Genomic DNA, 19435 nt, shown 5'->3' with positions numbered 1-19435 from the left:
ACAAACACAATTCAACAAACAAAAGAATAGAGGTATAAAAGAAAATAAATGTATGTTGAGGAATCTTATGGAATACCTCTGTTGGGTATTCTAATGTTTCTCAAAGATCTTAAGAGAGAGGGCGAGGAAGGAAAATCCTTGAATGTTGAATTCTCTGTCCAATACCAGTTCTTGTGAAGCATGATTGAAAAATCATGAATAATAATATAATTGTATTATAATTATTATATATAATTATATTATTATTATTATTATTATATTTATATCCCTCCTTTTCCCAATACCAGGACTCAAGGCAGCTTCACAACATTAAAACTCGTACAATTAAAACCTAAAAATAGAAGTATAAATAGAAGTATACAAAAGTTAAAAATATAATTAAATCATCTGTCGTATTAATATTGTATAAAATATCAAAAAGTTAAAAGAAATACACACACCAAGTGTCTGCACAGACATTCCAGTTCACAAAGTGACCATTATTATGCAACATGATGGGGTCAGAATTGAAGGGGGAAATGTTTGGAGATGCCCAAGCTATTCTGGGCCAAGCCCAAACCCTGCTGTAGTTTGGGCAAAGTTTGTAACGGTTCACCTTGCAGCCAGTGTTCCCTGCAGGAGGTCCTGATTTCCTTGTCTGCCTCAGTCCCTCCTTTCCCCAAACTTCCCTTGTCAAGTGTGTGTGTGGGGTGGGGGGTGCAGCACCAGTATGGAGGATTGATGATGGTGGTGGTGGATTCAGCAGGAGCCAGTGGAACATCCATTGCCAATGTCAATGCTGGGGAAGCTGGGAAATAAGAATTCCCACTGCCCCTGTCAGGGTTGGATCTGAGCCCATAGAGTCCCAAAGCAGTTCTGATTCTGAGGAAGAGATAAATCCGTGGGAGAGGAACCCACTCGTTTCTCAGAGGCGCAGCTGGAGGACCCCCCCATTCACATTCCTGAGAGTGAGAGTGACCCTGGCAGGGAGAGGGAGGGTCAACTTGAGCTTCTAGATGCCAGGCGCCGGCGCAGAGACAAGTGGGAGGTAGCAGGCACCGAGAAGAGGCGCTGAGCCTGCTTGGCACGACGACAACAGCTGCGCCCCAATGCCCCATTGGAAAGGGGTGGACTTTCCCCTCCGACTCGTTAAGTTCAGCGGGTTGCCATGCTTTTCCTCCAAATGGAGACCAACTGATTCCCTAAGGCTAGAATCCCCTGTTAGGCTGCTCCATTGAGTTTCTCACTTAAGCTCAGGCAATTAGCATCTGTAAGCGTCATTAGGTTAAATGGAAATAAAGCCTTGGAAAAGAGCCCTTTTGTCTGCATGTTGATTCCAGCTACTTGAGGATTACTGAAGGCGGCAAAGGTGCTCCCGACAGCCCCTCTGCTTAATTGTTCAGTTTGGGGGACATGGGAAACTCCTTTTCCCAGGCTCCCTCATGGCAGTAGACATTTCTGAGCTTAATTACAAGGCAGGGATAGTGGTGGGGAGCTTGCCCAGCACTAATGATTGCTCACATTTTTTTAATGTTAAAAGTTGACTTATGTTGTTGCCATGTTTGGTGGCAACGCAAGAGAGGGCCTTCTCAGTGGCTGCTCCCAGGCTGTGGAGCTCCCTATAGGATCTCGCTCTGTGCTGTCCTTCTGCTGGCAGGCAAATACATTTTTATGCAAGCAGGCCTTTTGTCATGTAAGCCGGTCTATTGGGTTGGATGCTGTTTCTATTCTGTTGCTGTTGTGCTTTTTAACTGAGTTCTGAATGTGTTGTTGTTTTAACCAAGTTTTTAATTTAATTTCTTTTTAGTTCCTATGATAGTTAGCTGCCTTGAGCACCCTTTTCTTGGTGGAAAGGCAGCCTACAGATCAACTCCATCAATAAAAATGATTTTAAATTTGATGGAACTGCATTGTATATTGACCCAGCTTGTGAAAGTTTCAGCATGCGGCTAGGTCATGAATAAAGGCAACTTAAACAAATGTTCTGAAACCAGGCTGGACCAAGAAATCTTGAGTTGAGGTTTGGATGCACAGTGAACAGTTCACAAGACTAGGGCTGCCTTTACATTAAAGAAAAAAACCCACAGTCCTCCCATTGTAGAGCCTTTCCGCATTTACAGCGGGCTCCCAGACAGCGACCACGTGATTCCCAAGAGGGAAAGTTTTTAATTTTCAAGATCCCATAAAGCCCAATGCAACAGCACCATCTAGTGGCTGTTTTAATAGCCTTGCCATCCAAATAATGTGATAGTTCATTATTTCCAGAACTTTTTGAGATGGAATAACCAGGAAATACCTCTGGATGTGCCCTCAAGGTTGACGATGTCATGAAATGGACCTGAAAACCTCCATGAGTGAGCAATCCCAATAGCAGGATAAAAGCTTTGTGTGAAGAAGCCCTAGGTCAGCAATGCATGCACATACAAACCATGAGAAACAGTCCCTCTCTGTTGACTTGGCGGGGCTAACAAATAATGTGGTCCTTGGAGGCTTCCTTCCTGCTTTGAGAACTGTGGCATATAGAAAAAGCCACTTCCAGCATTTTTTTTACACTATGAACAATAAATGGATAATTAGTGTAGGACATTCTTTATCCTTTTAGGTTTTATGGGAAAAGTGAAGATGGAGACGACTTTAACAATGCGATCCGCAAGCTGTTCCTCTCCTTTAACATCCTCATGGACAGGCCTCTTGAGGAGGCCGTCAAGATCAAGGTTAGTGCGAGCCTGTTGCGATTGTTTGAAGCTCTTGTGGCTTCCATCATAAATTCATACGATTTATTTTCAGCCTTGCAAATAAGCTTTCCAAAGTGATTGGCCTCAGCAAGAAAAATAGCAGCTTAGGCTGGTTCAGCAGCTGCAGCCCTGTCTAGAGAAAGCAGACCTAGCCACAGTGACCCATGCCTTGATTACATCTAGGTTAGATTACTGTAATGTGTTCTATGTGGGGCTGCCCTTGAAGATGATTCGGAAACTGCATATGGTACAGAATGTGTGAGCTAGGAGGAACTAGGTGTTTGGATCATATTACTCCTATTCTGTGTCATTTACATTGGCTGCCTGTAAATATCTGGGCTCAATTCAAGGTGCTGGTTTTGGCTTTTCAAGCCCTAAATGGTTTGCGACCACATTATCTGAAGGACTGCCTACACCTCTATGAGCCTGCCCCCGCATTAAGATCAGTGTCAGAGGCCCAATTCTCTGGCCCAGCACCAAGTGTCATTAGGCTGGCATGTACTAGGCTTTCTTAGTGGTGGCCCCACACCTTTGGAATTTCCTCCCCCAGGAGATACGTATGGCCCCATCACTGCTGGCTTTAAAACCAACAACAACTGGACACATTTATTCCAGTCTGCGTCTGGTGCTTCAAAATCATTAGATGCTGTGTGCGCGTGCATGTTTAATTGTAATTTGTTTGTTAATGTTTTCGTAAGCCTCCTTGTGATGGTGGTGCACCCTGAAAGGTGGATTAAAAAAACTTTTAAATAAATAAATAGTACACTTCAAAATTACTAGCCTGCTATGAGGCCAGTAACCTGCATTTCTATGCTGCCCCACCTGGAAATACAGATATCAAACCTCTTGACAGGCTAGTTAAAAGCATTCAGCCAAGTGGACTGATGGAACGAGCTCTCTGCATTTCCGTACTAGTAGTTGAAAAGGTTGCTTTCCTTCCTCCATGGCTAGCACAGAAACTAAGTGGGCTGTTGGAGGAAGGACAGAGTGATACATTCCTCCACCACCAGGCCTCTGACTCGCCAGCATGGAATTCCTAGTCACCTATGGCGATCAGGCAAGTTGTTAAATGCAGGGTTTATCTATTTGTTATATTTATATCTGGCCTTTCTTTTCCAAGAAAAAAAAAAGTCTCCAAGAGTAAAGCTCATCATCTTTTGTCTGCTGGGGCCTTGCTTTGGATCCACCCACTGTCAGAAATATAGCTGTATAGAAATATGTGTGTGTGTGTGTGTGTGTGTGTTTGAGATGGAGCCTTTTTAGTTGTGCCCAAAATTGAAACAGCCTCCCAAAGGAGGTGCCTCTGCCCTCTTTGCTGCTTGGTTTTAGACAGGCAGTGGCAAACTGTTTTTTGTAGAATACCATCTTTAAGTTTATTTTCTGCTGCTGCTACATTTTAGTCCTTTATTAAGATTGATTGTTGGTTTTAGTGATATTTTTGTTACTGAGTGTTGTCTTTATTTGTGTTGTAAGCCTCCTTGGATATTTTCTAGAAAGGTGGAGCAGAAATGCAGGTAATAAATAGATAGATCAAATTATGTGGCTGAACAAATCAACAAATCAAGCAGATCAAAACAAGGACAAAGCTTAGAGACAGCTTGTGTCTTTGACACAGATAGGTCTGTCAGTGTCTCCTTCAAACAGAGAATGGTAGAGCTTTTTAGAGTGGTGGGATTAACCTTATTTTCCCTCCTTTTTGTATCTTACAGGGGGCTGCCTTAAAGTATTTACCAAGCATCATCAATGATGTCAAACTAGTCTTTGATCCAGTTGAGCTCAGGTAGCTATAAAATATTTTTTCCTCCTCTATGTCTGGCAAGGAGACATCAGGAAAAATTTGGGAACCTATTCTAAGCCAAGCTAGTCCGGTTAGTTTATTTGTGGAAGGACGCAATGATAGCCTGCATTACTGGATGATGATGATAATGATGATGTCCTGTTGGATGAAAACCTCACAAAAGTTTTCAAGGTGAAGCCTGCAAATTGGAGGGTAGATTTTAGCCCTGTTGCTCTGTTAACGAACCCCTCTGGAAATGACTCCATGGCATTCAATAGCTGAAATTATGTAGGAGGGGGCCCTTGTGGAGGAAAGGAAAGGTTCCTCCCGTGCAAGCACCGAGTCATTACTGACCCCTAGAGGGACGCCGCTTGCGCTGGCGTTTTCGTGGCAGACTGTAGCGGGGTGGTTTGCCATTGCCTTCCCCGGTCGTGACTACCTTTCCCCCAGCAAGCTGGGTACTCATTTTACCGACCTCGGAAGGATGGAAGGCTGAGTCGGGCTGAGTCGACCTGAGCCGGCTACCCGGGACCCAACTTCTGCTGGGATTGAACTCAGGTCGTGGGGAGAGTTTCGGTTGCAATACTGCCGCCTACCACTCTGCGCTGCACGAGGCATGCCTTTTAAACTATCACTCTAATAGTGAACTCAGGTGATGCGTGCCAACAGAAATGGAGCCAAAATGGCACCACAAAGAAATAATGGGGAGGTATCGACATGCTTCAGGAAACACCAAGGTTTGCAGAAGCACGGAAAATATATTTTTAAAAAACAAAGAATCTAAGGATGCAGAAACCCCCCCAAACTTAGTCCATTAAGGACTGTGCATGCTCAGTAGCCATGACATATTGAGTATTGGTTAGAAAAGAACAACGGAAACGATGGGGAAGAGTGGAAAAGAACCCTTGAAGGGAGTGTCTGGCTGGAACTCTGAACAGGCACACTCCCATTAGGGGGTGAGAATAAACAGCAACATTTTGGTGTAGGTCCCACTCATGCTATAAGATTCTTCACTCATTACTTTCCTTTCTGTCCTTGGAAAATGTGAAGCTGACATGTCCTGAATCAGACCATGGGTCTGTCCAGCTGAGTATGGTCTAGCCTAGAGTACTGTCTACTCTAACTGGCCACAGTTCTCCAGGGACTTTCCATGCAGGCCCGGGATCAAAGGAAGGCATGGTGGGGCCCTTGCCAAGGGGCCCACTGTCAGGTATGATTCTGAGCATGTGGAGATAGCAGCTCAGACTCAGAATGGGAACAACCAGAACTGGGGGAGTTTTCCTCCCTAGTGAGCTCAGATATGGATAGGCGTTCTGCTCAGGAACTTGGCTCACAGATGGCTCGCCTTAAGGGCCCCCCCCTTTCCTCCCCCATGAGAACCCAGGTCTTGGAGGAGGAGGAGAGTGTGGGGTGTGGCCTCAAGGTTGCTAGAGTCCAGTGCAGAGCAAAGCAGGAAAAGTTAGAGGCAGAGCTCAGACGTTCCACCCGGTCGGCTATGTGTGAGAGCCTACGTATGAGGGCACAACTGTAAGGGAGGGGCATCCCCCCCAAGTTATTCTCGCCAGCAAGTTCTTGTTTCAAACTGCCAGCAACATCTCTGATTCCCACTTGGCTCCTCTACTGATGTTCGTAATTGTGTGGAGTGGCTGTTTTCCTTTGCAACCTGAGAGTCTCCGAGCATTTGCATTTGTAAAGAGCCTGGTCGTTAACTAAGAAAGTAGTGAGCCTGAAGCCTGGGATCTTGGCGTGTGTTGATTGCGAAGGGAGAGAACCAAGAGACTTGACTCCCACTGACAAGAGCCCCCGGGACTCGCTCCTCCTCTTCATCCTTGCAACCTGGTTGTTCACCTGCCTCTCGCTCTGGTCCAGACTGGTGGTGGTGAGGAGGAGAAGCAGCAGATTTCTCTGCCTTCCTGCTCCCTGGCTCTCTGCCTGTCAAGCCAGCAAGGGGTAGCAAGGCTGAGAGAGAGGAATTGGAGCAAGAGCAGCTGGTGATAATGGCGGTGAGAAGGTAGATTCATTGAGGGAGGGGGCCACTGAGGATGTCTTGCCCAATGGCCCTCCAAAACCTGGAGCCGGCATGGCTCCCAAGTCTTATTACCCAAGATGGCTTCTAACTGGAAATGCTGGGGATGGAACCTGGGACCGTCTGTAAGCAAAGCATGTGCTCGATGACTTGGCTATGGCCCGTTACCTACTACCATCATCCACGTTACAGTAAGGGTTCTGTGTACTCGGTGCTTAAAATATACATCTGAATTCTGCACCAAAGGAAGCCAGATTCTGTGCCTAAGGAAAATTTAATTCTGCAAACTCCTAAGTTTGCAGATGTGGACTTACTGTGCCTAATGCTGCTTCTGTGGGGCAGAATACTATGCCAGGAAATGGAGCTCCATCCCCACAGTGCTGGAAATGCAACTCCGTCCCACCTCTCGCTTCTGATATTTCCCCAGGCGTTGCATATTTGCAAGTCTGTTTTCACAGCCATGAGCGCTAGAAGTGTGCTCTTGTTTTGAAATGGAAGCTGAATTCTCAGGGTGTTGTATTCTGCAAGCCCCAGCATTGAATTCTGCACATGCTTGGAATCATGGGATATACATAGCCCTCACTGCAACGTGTGTCCAGCAGAGATTAATTGCACAATACAGTCTTAATCTGAGACACATCTCCAGGTACCTCCACCATCCGAGATGTGCCAGAGGTCTACTGGGGTGAGAGCCTTTTCAGTGAGGGCCCCACAGTTCTGGAATGCTCTCCCCACTGTAGACAAAGTAGTGCTGAAAACATTAATGGAACACGAGCATTCTCTTCTCTCCCTCTCTGCCTTCTCTGCTTTCCAGCGTCCTCTTTAGCAAATTTATCCAAAGCATCCCTGATAACCAGCTCGTCCGTCAGAAACTCAACTGCATGACGAAGATTGTGGACAGTGACCTATTCCGTCAAGCTGGTGAATCTTTTTTTTGTCTCTCTCTTTTGTGGGGGGTGGGTGGTCAGTTTTCAGGTATTCTGACTACTTTATTGAGGTATGGGAGACCATTTGGTGTAAGGCAGACTGCAAATCTCCTTTAAGGCTGTGGATTCAAGTCCTGATGGCATCCTGAGCCTATGGCCCATGTGGCATGAGTGGCACAGGCAACTGGAATCTGTGGCACCTCTCGATTGGTTCCTGAAGGCCCATACTCAGGTCTGCCTTTCTCATGCTGAACCACTGCCTTCTCGGTGGACTAGGCAAAAAGGTGCAGAGAATTGTGTATTTATTGCTGCCTTCCCTTCGTATGTGTTGGACTACAGCTCCCATCATCCCGAGCCAGCATGGCCTTTGGTCTTGATCTGGTTGTGCTTGGTGTTGCCAGCCCCCAGGCTGAATCCATCATTCCTCCCCCCCCCCCCCGATAATGTCCAATTTGTGCAAGTCGCTATTTTATTCTATGCATTTTTATCCTGCACGTCAGTCAAGGGTCCCCGAGTGGCATATGGAGATGAGAAATCAGACTGCAGGCTTACAATCCCAGAATCATGACACAAAAAGAAAAGGGGGTTGGGAGGGAGGAGGAACAAAAGAAGCAGCAAATTCAGGCACTAGATTCATAGTTCAGCAGGTCATGGATGTAAATACAGGGGCAGGCTGATGCTGCTTCCTCCTCTGATGGCCTTAGCGATAGCAGTTGGTAGCTGGAGGTATGGAGGAGGGCTCACCTGGAGCTGTTTTCAGGTACGATGAAGGGGTGCTTGACTTGATGCACCAGTGCAGCACCCTGGATGTCCTTGCACCTGTTCCTGTCTGCTTTATGCCTTGCAGAGCAGCCCATAGAATCAGACCATGCCTCTTATCTCATGCCTTGGTTGGAAATGGGGAATTTGAGTGGTTCAGTACTGGTGAATGCATGAAATGCATCAAACCCTCTTGTTGTCATTTAATTAGGATGCCCACACACAGCAGCAAATTGGCACACATTCTTGCATTTCAAAATGTCCGGCCCGTCAAATTTAATGTTGTATTCTTGCCATCTACAGTCTATCCTTTGGATTTTCTGTTTGTACAGAGCCTGTGTGCTTCAATGGACTGGTTCTTGATTTTGTTCATGAAGGCTCTTTCTTAATTGTGATTCATAAGTTACTAATTGCCTCTGATGTGCAGAAAGAGCAGCTCATGGTAGTGTGATGTCTGAGACATTTGCAAGGGAAGGGTCAGTTAGCAGGGCATCCTATTGAGTTGCAGAAATGCTTGCTTGTGGAAGCTGTCTGTGAGTCTTCTGTGAGTAAACCTGAAGTTGTAGACTGTTTGTATGAGCAGTTACCTGCATGGATCAGAGCCGATTCATAGTGTGATTGGGCTCTTAGCCTAGAGTTGATCGATCAACAATAGAATGTATCTGCAGTATAAAGTTCTAAAATTTGACCACACCCCCCCCAACAATTGAAATTACACAGTGAGCATGTCAATGCTGCCATGATGTGGTTATACAAAGGCTAACAGATCTTCTACAGAACAGCTCAAGGTATGGAGAAGACATTTCTGACTTAAGGAGATGCTGATCATGGAATCGTAGAGATGGAAGGTACCTTGAAGGTTATCTAGTCCAGGGGTGGGCAGAAGGTAGATCTCCAGATGTTTGGGACTTCCACTCTGAGTTGTTTTCCGAGCCAAATTCAATATGTTGGTTTTGACCTTTAAAACCCTATATGGTTCCGGTCCAGCCTATCTCAAGGAGTGCCTCCAGCAACACCCAACAGGCCGCTCAACAAGATCAGCCTCGGATGGCCTTCTCTCTGTCTCATCAACCAGGACAGCTAGACTGGTGAGGACGAGGGAGAGGGCCTTCTCTGTGGTGGCCCCCACTCTTTGGAACTCCCTCCCTAGGGAACTCCGCCATGCCCCCTCTTTAATGAGCTTCCGCCACGCATTAAAAACATGGTTGTTCAGGCAGGCATTTGGGGTGGGTTAGGTAATTTTAGAAATACGATGTTTTAAATGTAGAATTCTATTGTTTTAAACTGTTTTTACTATTGTACATCGCCCAGAGTGGCTGGGTGACCAGCCAGATGGGTGATTAATAAATTTAATAAATAAATCAAGCAAGCAAGCAAGCAAGCAAGCAAGCTTCTGACAGCATGGCCAATGGTCAGAAACGCTGGGAGTTGAAGACTAAAACATCTGGAGATCTACTTTCTGCCCTTCCCTGATCTAGTCTAACCCCACCCCAAATCAATACAGGATCTACAATGCAGGATACAACTAAAGCATCCTTGGCAGATGACCATTGAGCCTCTGCTGAAATACCTCTACAGGAGAGCCCACTACCTCCTGAGGCAGTCTGTTCTGCTGTACAATGCCTTCATTGTGAGGTTTCTGCTAACATTGAGCCAAAATCTGCTTCCCTGCAACTTGCATGCATTGGTTCTGATCCTGCCCTCCAGACCAATGGAGATACATTGGAATGGTTTAAACCTGAGAAGTACAATGTCATTTCTGCTCTCTATAAAGCATTAAAATATATGTTTTTGATAACGTATTAATTTATTTTTTATTTTAATAATTTGTGGGAAGAACTGCAGGAGTGGGGGAAATTTTGCTGGCCATAAGCTTCCTTTTCTGTTTGTAAGCAAGTTTTGCTTTGTTTCATTAAAAGATCAGTGTAGTGGAGGCTGGTGGCTCTGATTTCAGTTGGGCCATGAATCCATTTTGAGTTTCATTCAGAACCACCCCGAACTCTAAAGGAGACATCCAGGGCACTGAACCCTATCTCCAAAATAGGTTCAGCACCTTGGATAGTTCCTTTAGAGTTCGGGGTGGTTCTGAATGAAACCCAGAATAGATGCACAGCCCCACCGAAATCGGAGCCACCAGATTCCATTGAATGAGAGCATTAATAAGTTCAAGTACGCAGGGATGGGCGAATCTGTTGGTTTCACTTTCTTCCGCATTCAAATTTTTTAAATCTCAAATTCTTTCTCTCCTGAACATGAAGAACTTTGCGAATTTTAGCAAATTCTTAGCAAAAAGAAACAGAAGCAAAATTCTGAGCATCTGTACCAGCCAAGTTCAATAGATACAGGCAGCTCTTACTAGCATAGAGAGGACTGTGTTGTACCTGCCTGCCATGTAGTTGTTAAAAATGAGGATCCAGTCAGAAAAAAAAGAGGTGGCAACCCTAATTCAGCACACAAGGATCCAAACCAGAATTTTAAGACCTAAGTACTCAAAGCCCTGGGCTTGGATGGACAAATCTGTCAATTTTGGCTTCTCCCAAATTCAGTGTTCCTTCATCTCAAATTCTTTTTATCCTGGATATGGAGATCTTTGCAAATTTCGGTAAATTCTTATCGAAACCGAACTGGAATGAAATTCTCACCCATCCTTAAGCGCAGGCAGCCTGATCCTCTGTTATGTTTCCTGCTTCCCAGAATGCCGAGATATTCTCCTGCCTCTGCTCGTCGATCAGCTAAGTGGACAGCTGGATGATAATTTCAACAAACCTGATCATGAAGCCTGTTCACAGCTCCTTAACAACATTCTGGAGGTTTTGGATCGGAAGGAGGTGGTGAGTGTCTATGTGGGTGTAATTCCCTCCGCCCCTCTTGGACAAAGGAACGTCGTCAGAAAGCACTCCGTATATGTTCTGGGAGGAGCCACAGCTCAGAAGAAGGCCACTTATTTTGCCTGGAGAACCGCCTTCTCCAGCCTGATTCCCTCCAGATGTTTTGGGCTGCAACTCTCATCAGCATCACCCAGCATCACTGATGGTCAGAGTTGATGGGCTTGTAGTCCAAAAGACCTGGAGGCTACCAGGTTGGGGAAAGCGGCTGTAGAAAGCCCCAGGTTCAATCCCAAGTTTTCCTCGTCCTTGGGTATGTCATGGCCCAGGAGTGGAAGCCTCCAGTGACAGTGACTCTGGGAGGCATCAGAACCAGTTCCTGGTCCTTATGAAGTGGGGCCTACTGCCTCAGACCCCATGTCTTGCTCATCCCCATGAAGTTCCACTACTTCCTGACTCCGAGGAGTGGACTTGGGACTCCTCTAGCGTACCAGGAGACTCTGGGGATCAGTCCCCGATCCCCCTGCCCCGCTTTTCCAACCTTCATTCCCTATGAGAAGTCGGCGCCTGCAGGAAAAGGCTGCCAGCCCTTTAACAGCCAGATGGGGTGGTGTTTCCAGAGAGACTCTCCAGGCCTGACTGTAAAAGCCTGCCAGTTGCTCCCAGACTCTGCTGGAAGAGCTGGTTAGTTCTCTAGCTCTAGGACTGTTGACCAAGGTCCTGAAAGCTACCCTTAGCTAGGGGTGTATGAACCCCACTCACCAATCCGCCTGGGGGGTTCGCAGGGGGGGGAGGCGATCCATTCCCCCCGAATCCTCCCTGGCTGGCTCCACTCAGTGGCAAGCCTGTAGAGCCGCCGATCAGGCCCACCCGCAGCCGGACTTCCATCCACTGCCCTGCCAGTGTGCAGACACAAATGGCGTCCGACGTAGCAGATGCCATTTGCATCCCTGGTCCTTTCATGATAGGCTACATAAATATTTACGTAGCCTATCACGAAAAGTCCAGGGACGCAAATGACGTCCGCTACGCCATTTGCATCCCTGGTCTTTTTGTGATAGGCTGTGTAAATATTTACATAGCCTATCACGGCAAAGAGCAGGGACGCAAATAGCGTCCGCTACGCCATTTGCGTCCCTGCTCTTTTTGTGATAGGCTACGTAAATATTTACATAGCCTATCACGGCAAAGAGCAGGGACGCAAATAGCGTCCGCTACGCCATTTGCGTCCCTGCTCTTTTTGTGATAGGCTACGTAAATATTTACGTAGCCTATCACGAAAAGTCCAGGGACGCAAATGGCGTCCACTGTGCCGGACACCATTTACATCCACACACTGGCAGCGGACGCAAGGACTCAGCGGACGGACCAGGACCCAGATGGCGCCAGGTAGGGTCTGTCCGGGACTAAGTTTGCAGGGTGGCGCGGGGGAATGGTCCGTTCTGCCACGGACTCCGGGGGGCCAGATTCTAAAGAATCCAGCCTCATTGGGGTCCATGGAGGAATTCTCCACCACCCCTACCCTTAGCTCTCTTGACCACACTGAGCCTTCTTGCATGAGCCATTGCTCAGGACGGACACTGGATTTCTTGGAGCACAACAGGTGGCTGGACTGAGAGAGTCTCCAGACAAAAAGTTGCTGCTAATCAGTGTTGAGCAGCCTCCCCCAGCCTGCTGCTCTCTAGATGTTCTGGAATACAGCTCCCATCATCCCTGAACATTGGTCATGCTGGCTGAGGCTGATGGGAGTTGTAGCCCAAAACATCTGGTGAGCATCAGGTTGGATGCAGCTGCTGTAGGTAATACTGACTGTAGTGAGGCCTATGTATATTTCATAATACTGATATTTGGGTGCAGAATTCTGAGAGCCAAACAGCATGTTATGTTAAACATGTTGGGCCTTGTCCTCCCCTTGCGCTGCCCCTCCCAGTTTGTCAGACTATCATTTTATGGGGGGGGGGGTTCAGGGTCATGGCATGGGTGGAGTTATTTAAAAAAACAAACAAATCCTACCCTGTCATGACCCACAGGCAGTTGCCCTCTTTGTCAGGACCACGGCAGAGGCGTAAGGCAGGGGTGCCCAAGTGTTTTGGACCTGTGGACACGTGTGAATTTGAGGAACTGCTGTGGACCCCACTACAAAATGTGGCTAGTCACAGAATGGAGAATGTGGCTAGTCACAGAATGGAGAATGTGGCTAGTCACAGAATGGAGAATGTGGCTAGTCACAGAATGGAGAATGTGGCTAGTCACAGAATGGAGAATGTGGCTAGTCACAGAATGGAGAATGTGGCTAGTCACAGAATGGAGAATGTGGCTAGTCACAGAATGGAGAATGTGGCTAGTCACAGAATGGCTGCCGTGGAGGCCTGGGTGGTCAGAAGTCAGCTAAAGAGGGGCAGGGGAGAGAAATAGTGAGGCTAGTGGCTGGGTGGGTGGGAGGGAGGGAGGGAGGGAGGGGGAAACAGCAAGGTAAAGAGGTGTGGGTGAGAAAAATAGCAAGGCTAGGGGCTGGGAGTGGAGAGAAACGGCAAAGGGGTGAGTGGGAGAGAGGAGACCTTTTTTGCCTGCCTCTCTCGCCCTCTGTCCTCTGCCTGTCCAGTCGGTCTGGTTCCTCCTGCACTGTGAAAATCCCTCTGGAAGGGAGTGTGCCAAGATTCTGCCTAAACAGCTTACGTTTGTTTAATCTCCTCAGGGCCCCACCGCAGCTCACATCCAGTTGATTATGGAGCGCCTGCTGAGGAGAATAAACCGGACAGTGATTGGAATGAACAGACAGTCTCCTCACATTGTGAGAGCACTTCCCTCGACTCTGTGTGTTTTTGTTTTCTCTTATTTTGCTGTGCGCTTCCCTTGTTTGGACACTTCAGTGGTCTGGAGCCTAGCCTGTGGGGCATGTGGGCGGAGGGGGGGCTCACAGTGGTTTGCCTGCTGCTGTTTTTCCACTAACCTGCTTGCACCTTACGTGCGGCCTGTCACGAATTCCCGAGGGCTTGCAGTTTTCTCAATTCCTTGCTGAGGCTTTTCCATTTTCCCCCAGTTAAGCTTGTAGCATTCTTCAGCCAGGGCCATTCGGCAGAAGCCCATACAAAGGGGGTTAGACCTCTAGCCCTCCGGCTGTTGTACTTCAATCCCATCAGCCCCACCCAGCTTGGCCTATGGGAAAGGTTGATAAGTATTGTAGTCCAACGCCATCTGGAGGGCTACTGGTTGCCCACCCCCTGCTGTAGGACACAGGGAGTTGTTGCAACACCACACGAGGAGGTGGGTGTCTGACAACAGTGTAGGGCAGTGGGGCTTCAGCCGAGTTGCCATGGTGTGGCCTTTTCCAAGTAGCTCTTCATATTACAACACCAAAAATCCATAATGACATTGTAGTCCAACATGCCTCGGGCTCATGCTGTCCTTCCACCCTAACTTCATGGCACATGGAAACTATATTTTAATGTGGTGTGCAAATCAGTCAAACTATGGTTAGCGCAAGCCACAGGTTGCCTGAGACCAGAATTGGAAACTGTGGCTTCAAGTAGGTTTCCAGTTCTGGATAGGAAGCAACCTATGGTTTGCGGCAACTAGTGCTGTGCCACATTTTTTTGACCATTCTCATTCGATTTGATAGAAAAGAAATGGCTTCTGAAAAGAAATTCAGTGGTGAAGAAAATTTTGGAGAAATTCTCATGGTTGGGTTTGTGGTTCTTGTGCTTTCCTAACATAGGAGGTAGCCAAGCAGTATGCCCAAGTGTCCTGTTTTTCATTCTACAATCATCTCTCCAGCAGCCTGTAGCCTCCTTGGCTTCCCACACTTCGATTAAAGCCTAGGGAAAGACATCATGAGGGCTTTTTCAGATCAGGAAGTGCAGGCAGCCTGGGAGGCTGCAGAGCAATGGAGAGATGTGTCATAGAAAGAAAATACAAACACTGCACCCTCAGCCACCTTGCAGTAATTAGGTGAGCTCAAAAACACCGCAAAAATACATTTAAAAACACCCTGAGAATGAGGGAGAAAAATGGAAGCCTCTTTCATAGGGGAAGAAAACCTTCAAGAAATGTTGGCTCAGCACTCGCTCCTCCTCTCTGGAGCAAGACACAACAATGCCCCCTGCGTTGCAGTGGATGCAAACTGGGGGCCAGCCTGCCAGCACAGCTGGTGCTGTTGCCACTTGCGGTGGGAGCACAAAAACCCCGTAGGAAAAAACAAGTTGTGCTATAACCCCTGCCAATGGGGAGCCCAACCTGTGAGCAACTGTTGAGACTTTTCCTTCCCCTGGAGAAATTCGGTGAAATTGCACTCCCAGTTTCTCTGCCCACAAAAAGGTTGGAGAATTTTGAGAGGCCGTTTGCACACAGCTCTAGCAGCAACCATAGATTACCCAATTTGGGCATCATCGCAAGCTATAGTCATCGCAGCCTAGTAAGTGTGGGAGAGAAATCAGAACACATGGAAGAGGGGAGCACGGGAGCCTGAGTCATGGCCCCAATGGCCAAACCATGATACCGGAACAGGGCTTATGGCTCAGTGTGCATGTTGACATGAAACATTTGGCCCCGGTTGCAGTTAAATGGAATCCATTTGGAATCCACATCTCCAGTGTGTCTGTGCTGTTAAGCCCTACCTCCCAATTTTATTTTATTTATTTACTACATTTATATCCCGCCTTTTTTCCTCTTGCAAGGAACCCAAGACAGCATACCTAATCCTCCTCCTCTCCATTTTATCCTCACAGCAACAACCCTGTGAGGTGGGTTGGGCTGAGAGTCTGTGACTGGCCCAAAGCTTCCATGGCCAAGTGGGGACTAGAACCCAGATCTCCCAACTCCTAGTCTAACGCTCTCACCACTACACCCACAAACTGCCACCATTATGGAATTTATGAGACTGGTGCATACAGCAAGTGTCCTGGGTAAATGTTGTTATAACAGAGCTGCAGGAAGGGGAGCCCAATTTGAGCAAACGAGTAGCAAAGTTCCAACCCCCTGGGGGGGAAAAGGCTTGAAGTGCCCCAAAAGTAAGAAGGTCCCTGAAAATGGCGAGAGTCCTTTTTCTTTCTTTCTTTCTTTCTTTCTTTTTTAGTGGATGTAGAGCAGCCTTCCCCAACCTGTTGCTCTCCAGATGTGCTTCACTGCTACTCCCATCATCCCCAGCCAGTGTGGCTGGTGATGATAGGGTACAGTTCGACACATCTGGAGGCCACTGGGTTGGAGAAGGCTGATCTGGAGCAAGAGTTTTTCAGGGTCAGGGATTTAACAGCTGCAGCTGTGTCTTCTGTTCCCCCATTCCTTCAGTCCACTTTCAGCCCTCTCCTATAGAGTCCCAACATGCTGCAAATGTGAGAGGAGCCTGGCTGGATCAAACCAAAGGGCCATCTTACCTACTACCCCATTTCCCACAGCAAGGCAAGCTGGTTGCCTTCAGGAAGCCCCCAAGGATGGGCTTTCATCCATTGCGCTGGATTCTGCTGTTTGCATGTATTCTTTAATCAAAGCCTCTGTGGAAGTGTGCAACTGACCAAGGGTTTGCTTGTGTGGTTCCCTTCTTGTTTCCAGGGTAGCTTTGTAGCCTGCATGACGGCCATCTTGAGGCAAATGGATGATTCCCATTATAACCACTACATCAGCACTTTCAAAACCAGACAAGACCTTATTGTAAGTCTCATTAAACTTTGGGGTGGGGTTGGGGAAGGGGGAAAGGGATTAGGAAGCATCCCTGCCTTCTGCATATTGGATCTCTGATCTTGTCTTTCTTTATGCGTCACCCTGGCTTATGGACAGAGGTGCATAGATGCCGCACTTCTGGAAGAGCTCAGAAAACCAGCACAATGTGATGGTTGGCTCAGTGCACCTTTGCAAGGATCTCAGATTTTATTTAATTTTAAGTCAAATTTCTAGTCCCTTATGGTTGTTGTGTAAATATGCTTGAAAGTATGGAGATAACACTGGATAAAAACTCAGAAGGTGGATGTGGCTTTGAGACCCTACATAGCGGGGGACCATAGCTCAGGGGTGGTTCACATGCTTTGCATGCAGGAGGTCCTAAGTTCAGTTCCCATATTTCCAGTTAAAAAGATCAGCTGGCAGGTGATGGAAAGACCCTTTTCGGCCTGAGACCATTTAGAGCCACTGCCACTCCGCTAAGACAACAGTGGGCTAGATGGACAAAATAGTATGACCTGGAAGAAGGTGGTTTCTTATGTTCATAGCCCCTCCTTTACATCTAGCAAAACCAGAATGAATTATGCAAAATTGTACAAAAGATTCCAAATAAATTATGCAAAATGGGATAATGTGCAGAGTAGGTCCTTCTGCATACTTTAATCCGGATGTTCCCCTTTTCTAGCAATGTGCATACAGCTCTGCTTAAGGCAGGGTTGCAGAGTTACTTCCAGCCCGAGGGTTGAGTTCCACATCAGAGACGTTTCATGGGCTTATACCGGTGGTAGGCGGAGCTGAAGGCAAAAGGGGCTGGGCAAAAGAGAAAGCAGGTGGGGCCACAAATCCCAGCATATTTTAGGTGAAAGCTCTTAATGCCAGTAACTAAGCCTTACGACATTTTAGAATGGGGAAAGGGGGGGGGGGGCTGTACAAAATCTAGGAAACCGCCCCACAATCAGTGTTTGGGGGAAATAGGGTGGGGCCAGGGAAAAGGGAGTGGCCATTTGGCAGGCCAGGTTGGTACCCCAGGAGGGCCTGATATGGCCTCCAGGCCTCAAGTTCTACACCCCTGGCATAACGACACCCCCCCACACACACATACACACACACACACACACATACACACACACTTTCTCTGTTTCTTCAAGATAACATGAATTCAGCTTTTGGCTGACTCATGGCCTAAGTAACCAAGGCCAGCACAGTGACATGGAAAAATCAATCAGCATAGGGCAGAATGGCAGTTGGGAGACTGGCATATGTTTAGTTCACTCTGGAAGAAAAGAAAAAGGAGCGATGTAATGTCTCTTCCCCCGCGGAGGACTGCCAAGAGCTTTGCAGGCTTTGACTTTATTTGGTCTGATGGGAAGTTGGCAATTTTGAGCCATCGGGGTTAGCTTCCAGAAATGCAGATGTGTGTTTATTACTATAAGGGCATGTGGCCCGTTTGCAACCAAATCCCCAGCTCTGTTCAAATCTTCCACTCCATCTCTTGAGGTTTTTGTTTCAGAATTTCCAACCCGAGTCGGGTTACTCAAAAGCTCCTTTAGCATGGATTATCTTAGAGAACAGTGTGGGAAGTTAGCTTTGGAGGGACTTCAAGCTGCCACAGAGAGATTTATGCAGCCGTTTATAAAGATATCTCATGGCTTTGAACACCTCCACCCACACCCTGGTTGGCCATTCAAGTCAGCTCCAATTTCTGGGTGCATCCTCCAATTGGACTTACTTACTTACTTACTTACTTACAACATTTGTATCCCGCTCTAAGATCTGAGGACGGCGTACAGATAAAATCAATTTAAACAGTATAAACCAATCAATTGTTTAAACAGCTTAAAAACATATTAAACCATTAAGGGCGCAATCCTATCTAGATAGACGGCTGCCTCCGAACTCAGAGGCAACCGCCTATCCAAAGCAAGGCAGGAGAACCACGAGGGGATCATTCCCTCCGCACTTCTCCTGCCCTGCTTTTTCTGCTAGGCAGCCATTTTCGAGCCATAGCATAATGTTACTTTAAAAATTCAATAAAGATGTATGTGTTATAAAGGATATCAAACAAAACAATCACCTACACATTCTTCCAGCACAGTTTGTGATTATTATTATTTTTTAATAAAGGAAAAAAAGAGAGGAGTCAACCAACCAAATTGTGTAAGCACTTCTGCCCTCAGTAGATTAATTAGTTTACAGTCCTGCTGCCCTCCTTGGCTCCTGAATGGTTGAAGGTTGAGTGAGGAGAGGGCGGTGTGTGCGGGGACCAATTTGCAGCTAAATCCCCAACCAAAGCAGATCTCATTTCGTTAATTACAGAGCATACTGCTGATAGCTTTCCTTGTTCCTTACTCTAAAGTAAGGGCAAGCAGCCCTGGTCTGATTTGAGACCACAGTACACCAGGAGGGGAGATTTAAACCTTCCCCCACCCAGCTGCTTACTTCCCAACCCACCCCCCGCCCCCGTGGGTGTGTGGGTGTGTGTTTTAAACCTCCATTGAAACCAATGGATGCTTTCCCTCCATTTTCTTTCTAAAATTCCTGTGCTGCGCAGTGGGGAAGATAACAGGAAGTAAGCTGCTGGGAGGGGAATGTTTAAGCCTCCCCTCCCAGTCCTGATCCAGATTGGGGCCATGTGCTCCTGCTCTCGAGGAAGAAACAAGGAGGGGGTCAGCTGCACACACTATGTAATTGACACTATATGTAGTTTGACCCCTAGGTGTTCAGACCAGCACCTAAGCCTTACCCAGGAAAACGATCTA

The 19435-nt window shown here is 47.2% G+C and overlaps 1 protein-coding gene across 1 annotated transcript in view; it reads left to right on the top strand.

Moving 5' to 3' along the window:
• The window catches only part of DOCK5 (dedicator of cytokinesis 5), a 234958-nt gene that overhangs the window by 146886 nt on the left and 68637 nt on the right, over positions 1-19435 (top strand). Inside the window, exons 23-28 of the mRNA XM_084803950.1 lie at positions 2582-2693; positions 4424-4494; positions 7332-7438; positions 10897-11033; positions 13723-13818; positions 16572-16670. Of these exons, the coding sequence (XP_084660076.1) occupies positions 2582-2693; positions 4424-4494; positions 7332-7438; positions 10897-11033; positions 13723-13818; positions 16572-16670 (622 nt within the window). The remainder of the gene's footprint in view (positions 1-2581; positions 2694-4423; positions 4495-7331; positions 7439-10896; positions 11034-13722; positions 13819-16571; positions 16671-19435) is intronic.

Source organism: Heloderma suspectum, chromosome 6, assembly GCF_057233095.1.
Source record: "Heloderma suspectum isolate Gila_16-S chromosome 6, 16-S_ref, whole genome shotgun sequence".
NCBI lineage: Eukaryota > Metazoa > Chordata > Lepidosauria > Squamata > Helodermatidae > Heloderma > Heloderma suspectum.
This window is presented reverse-complemented; position numbering and strand designations above follow the sequence as displayed.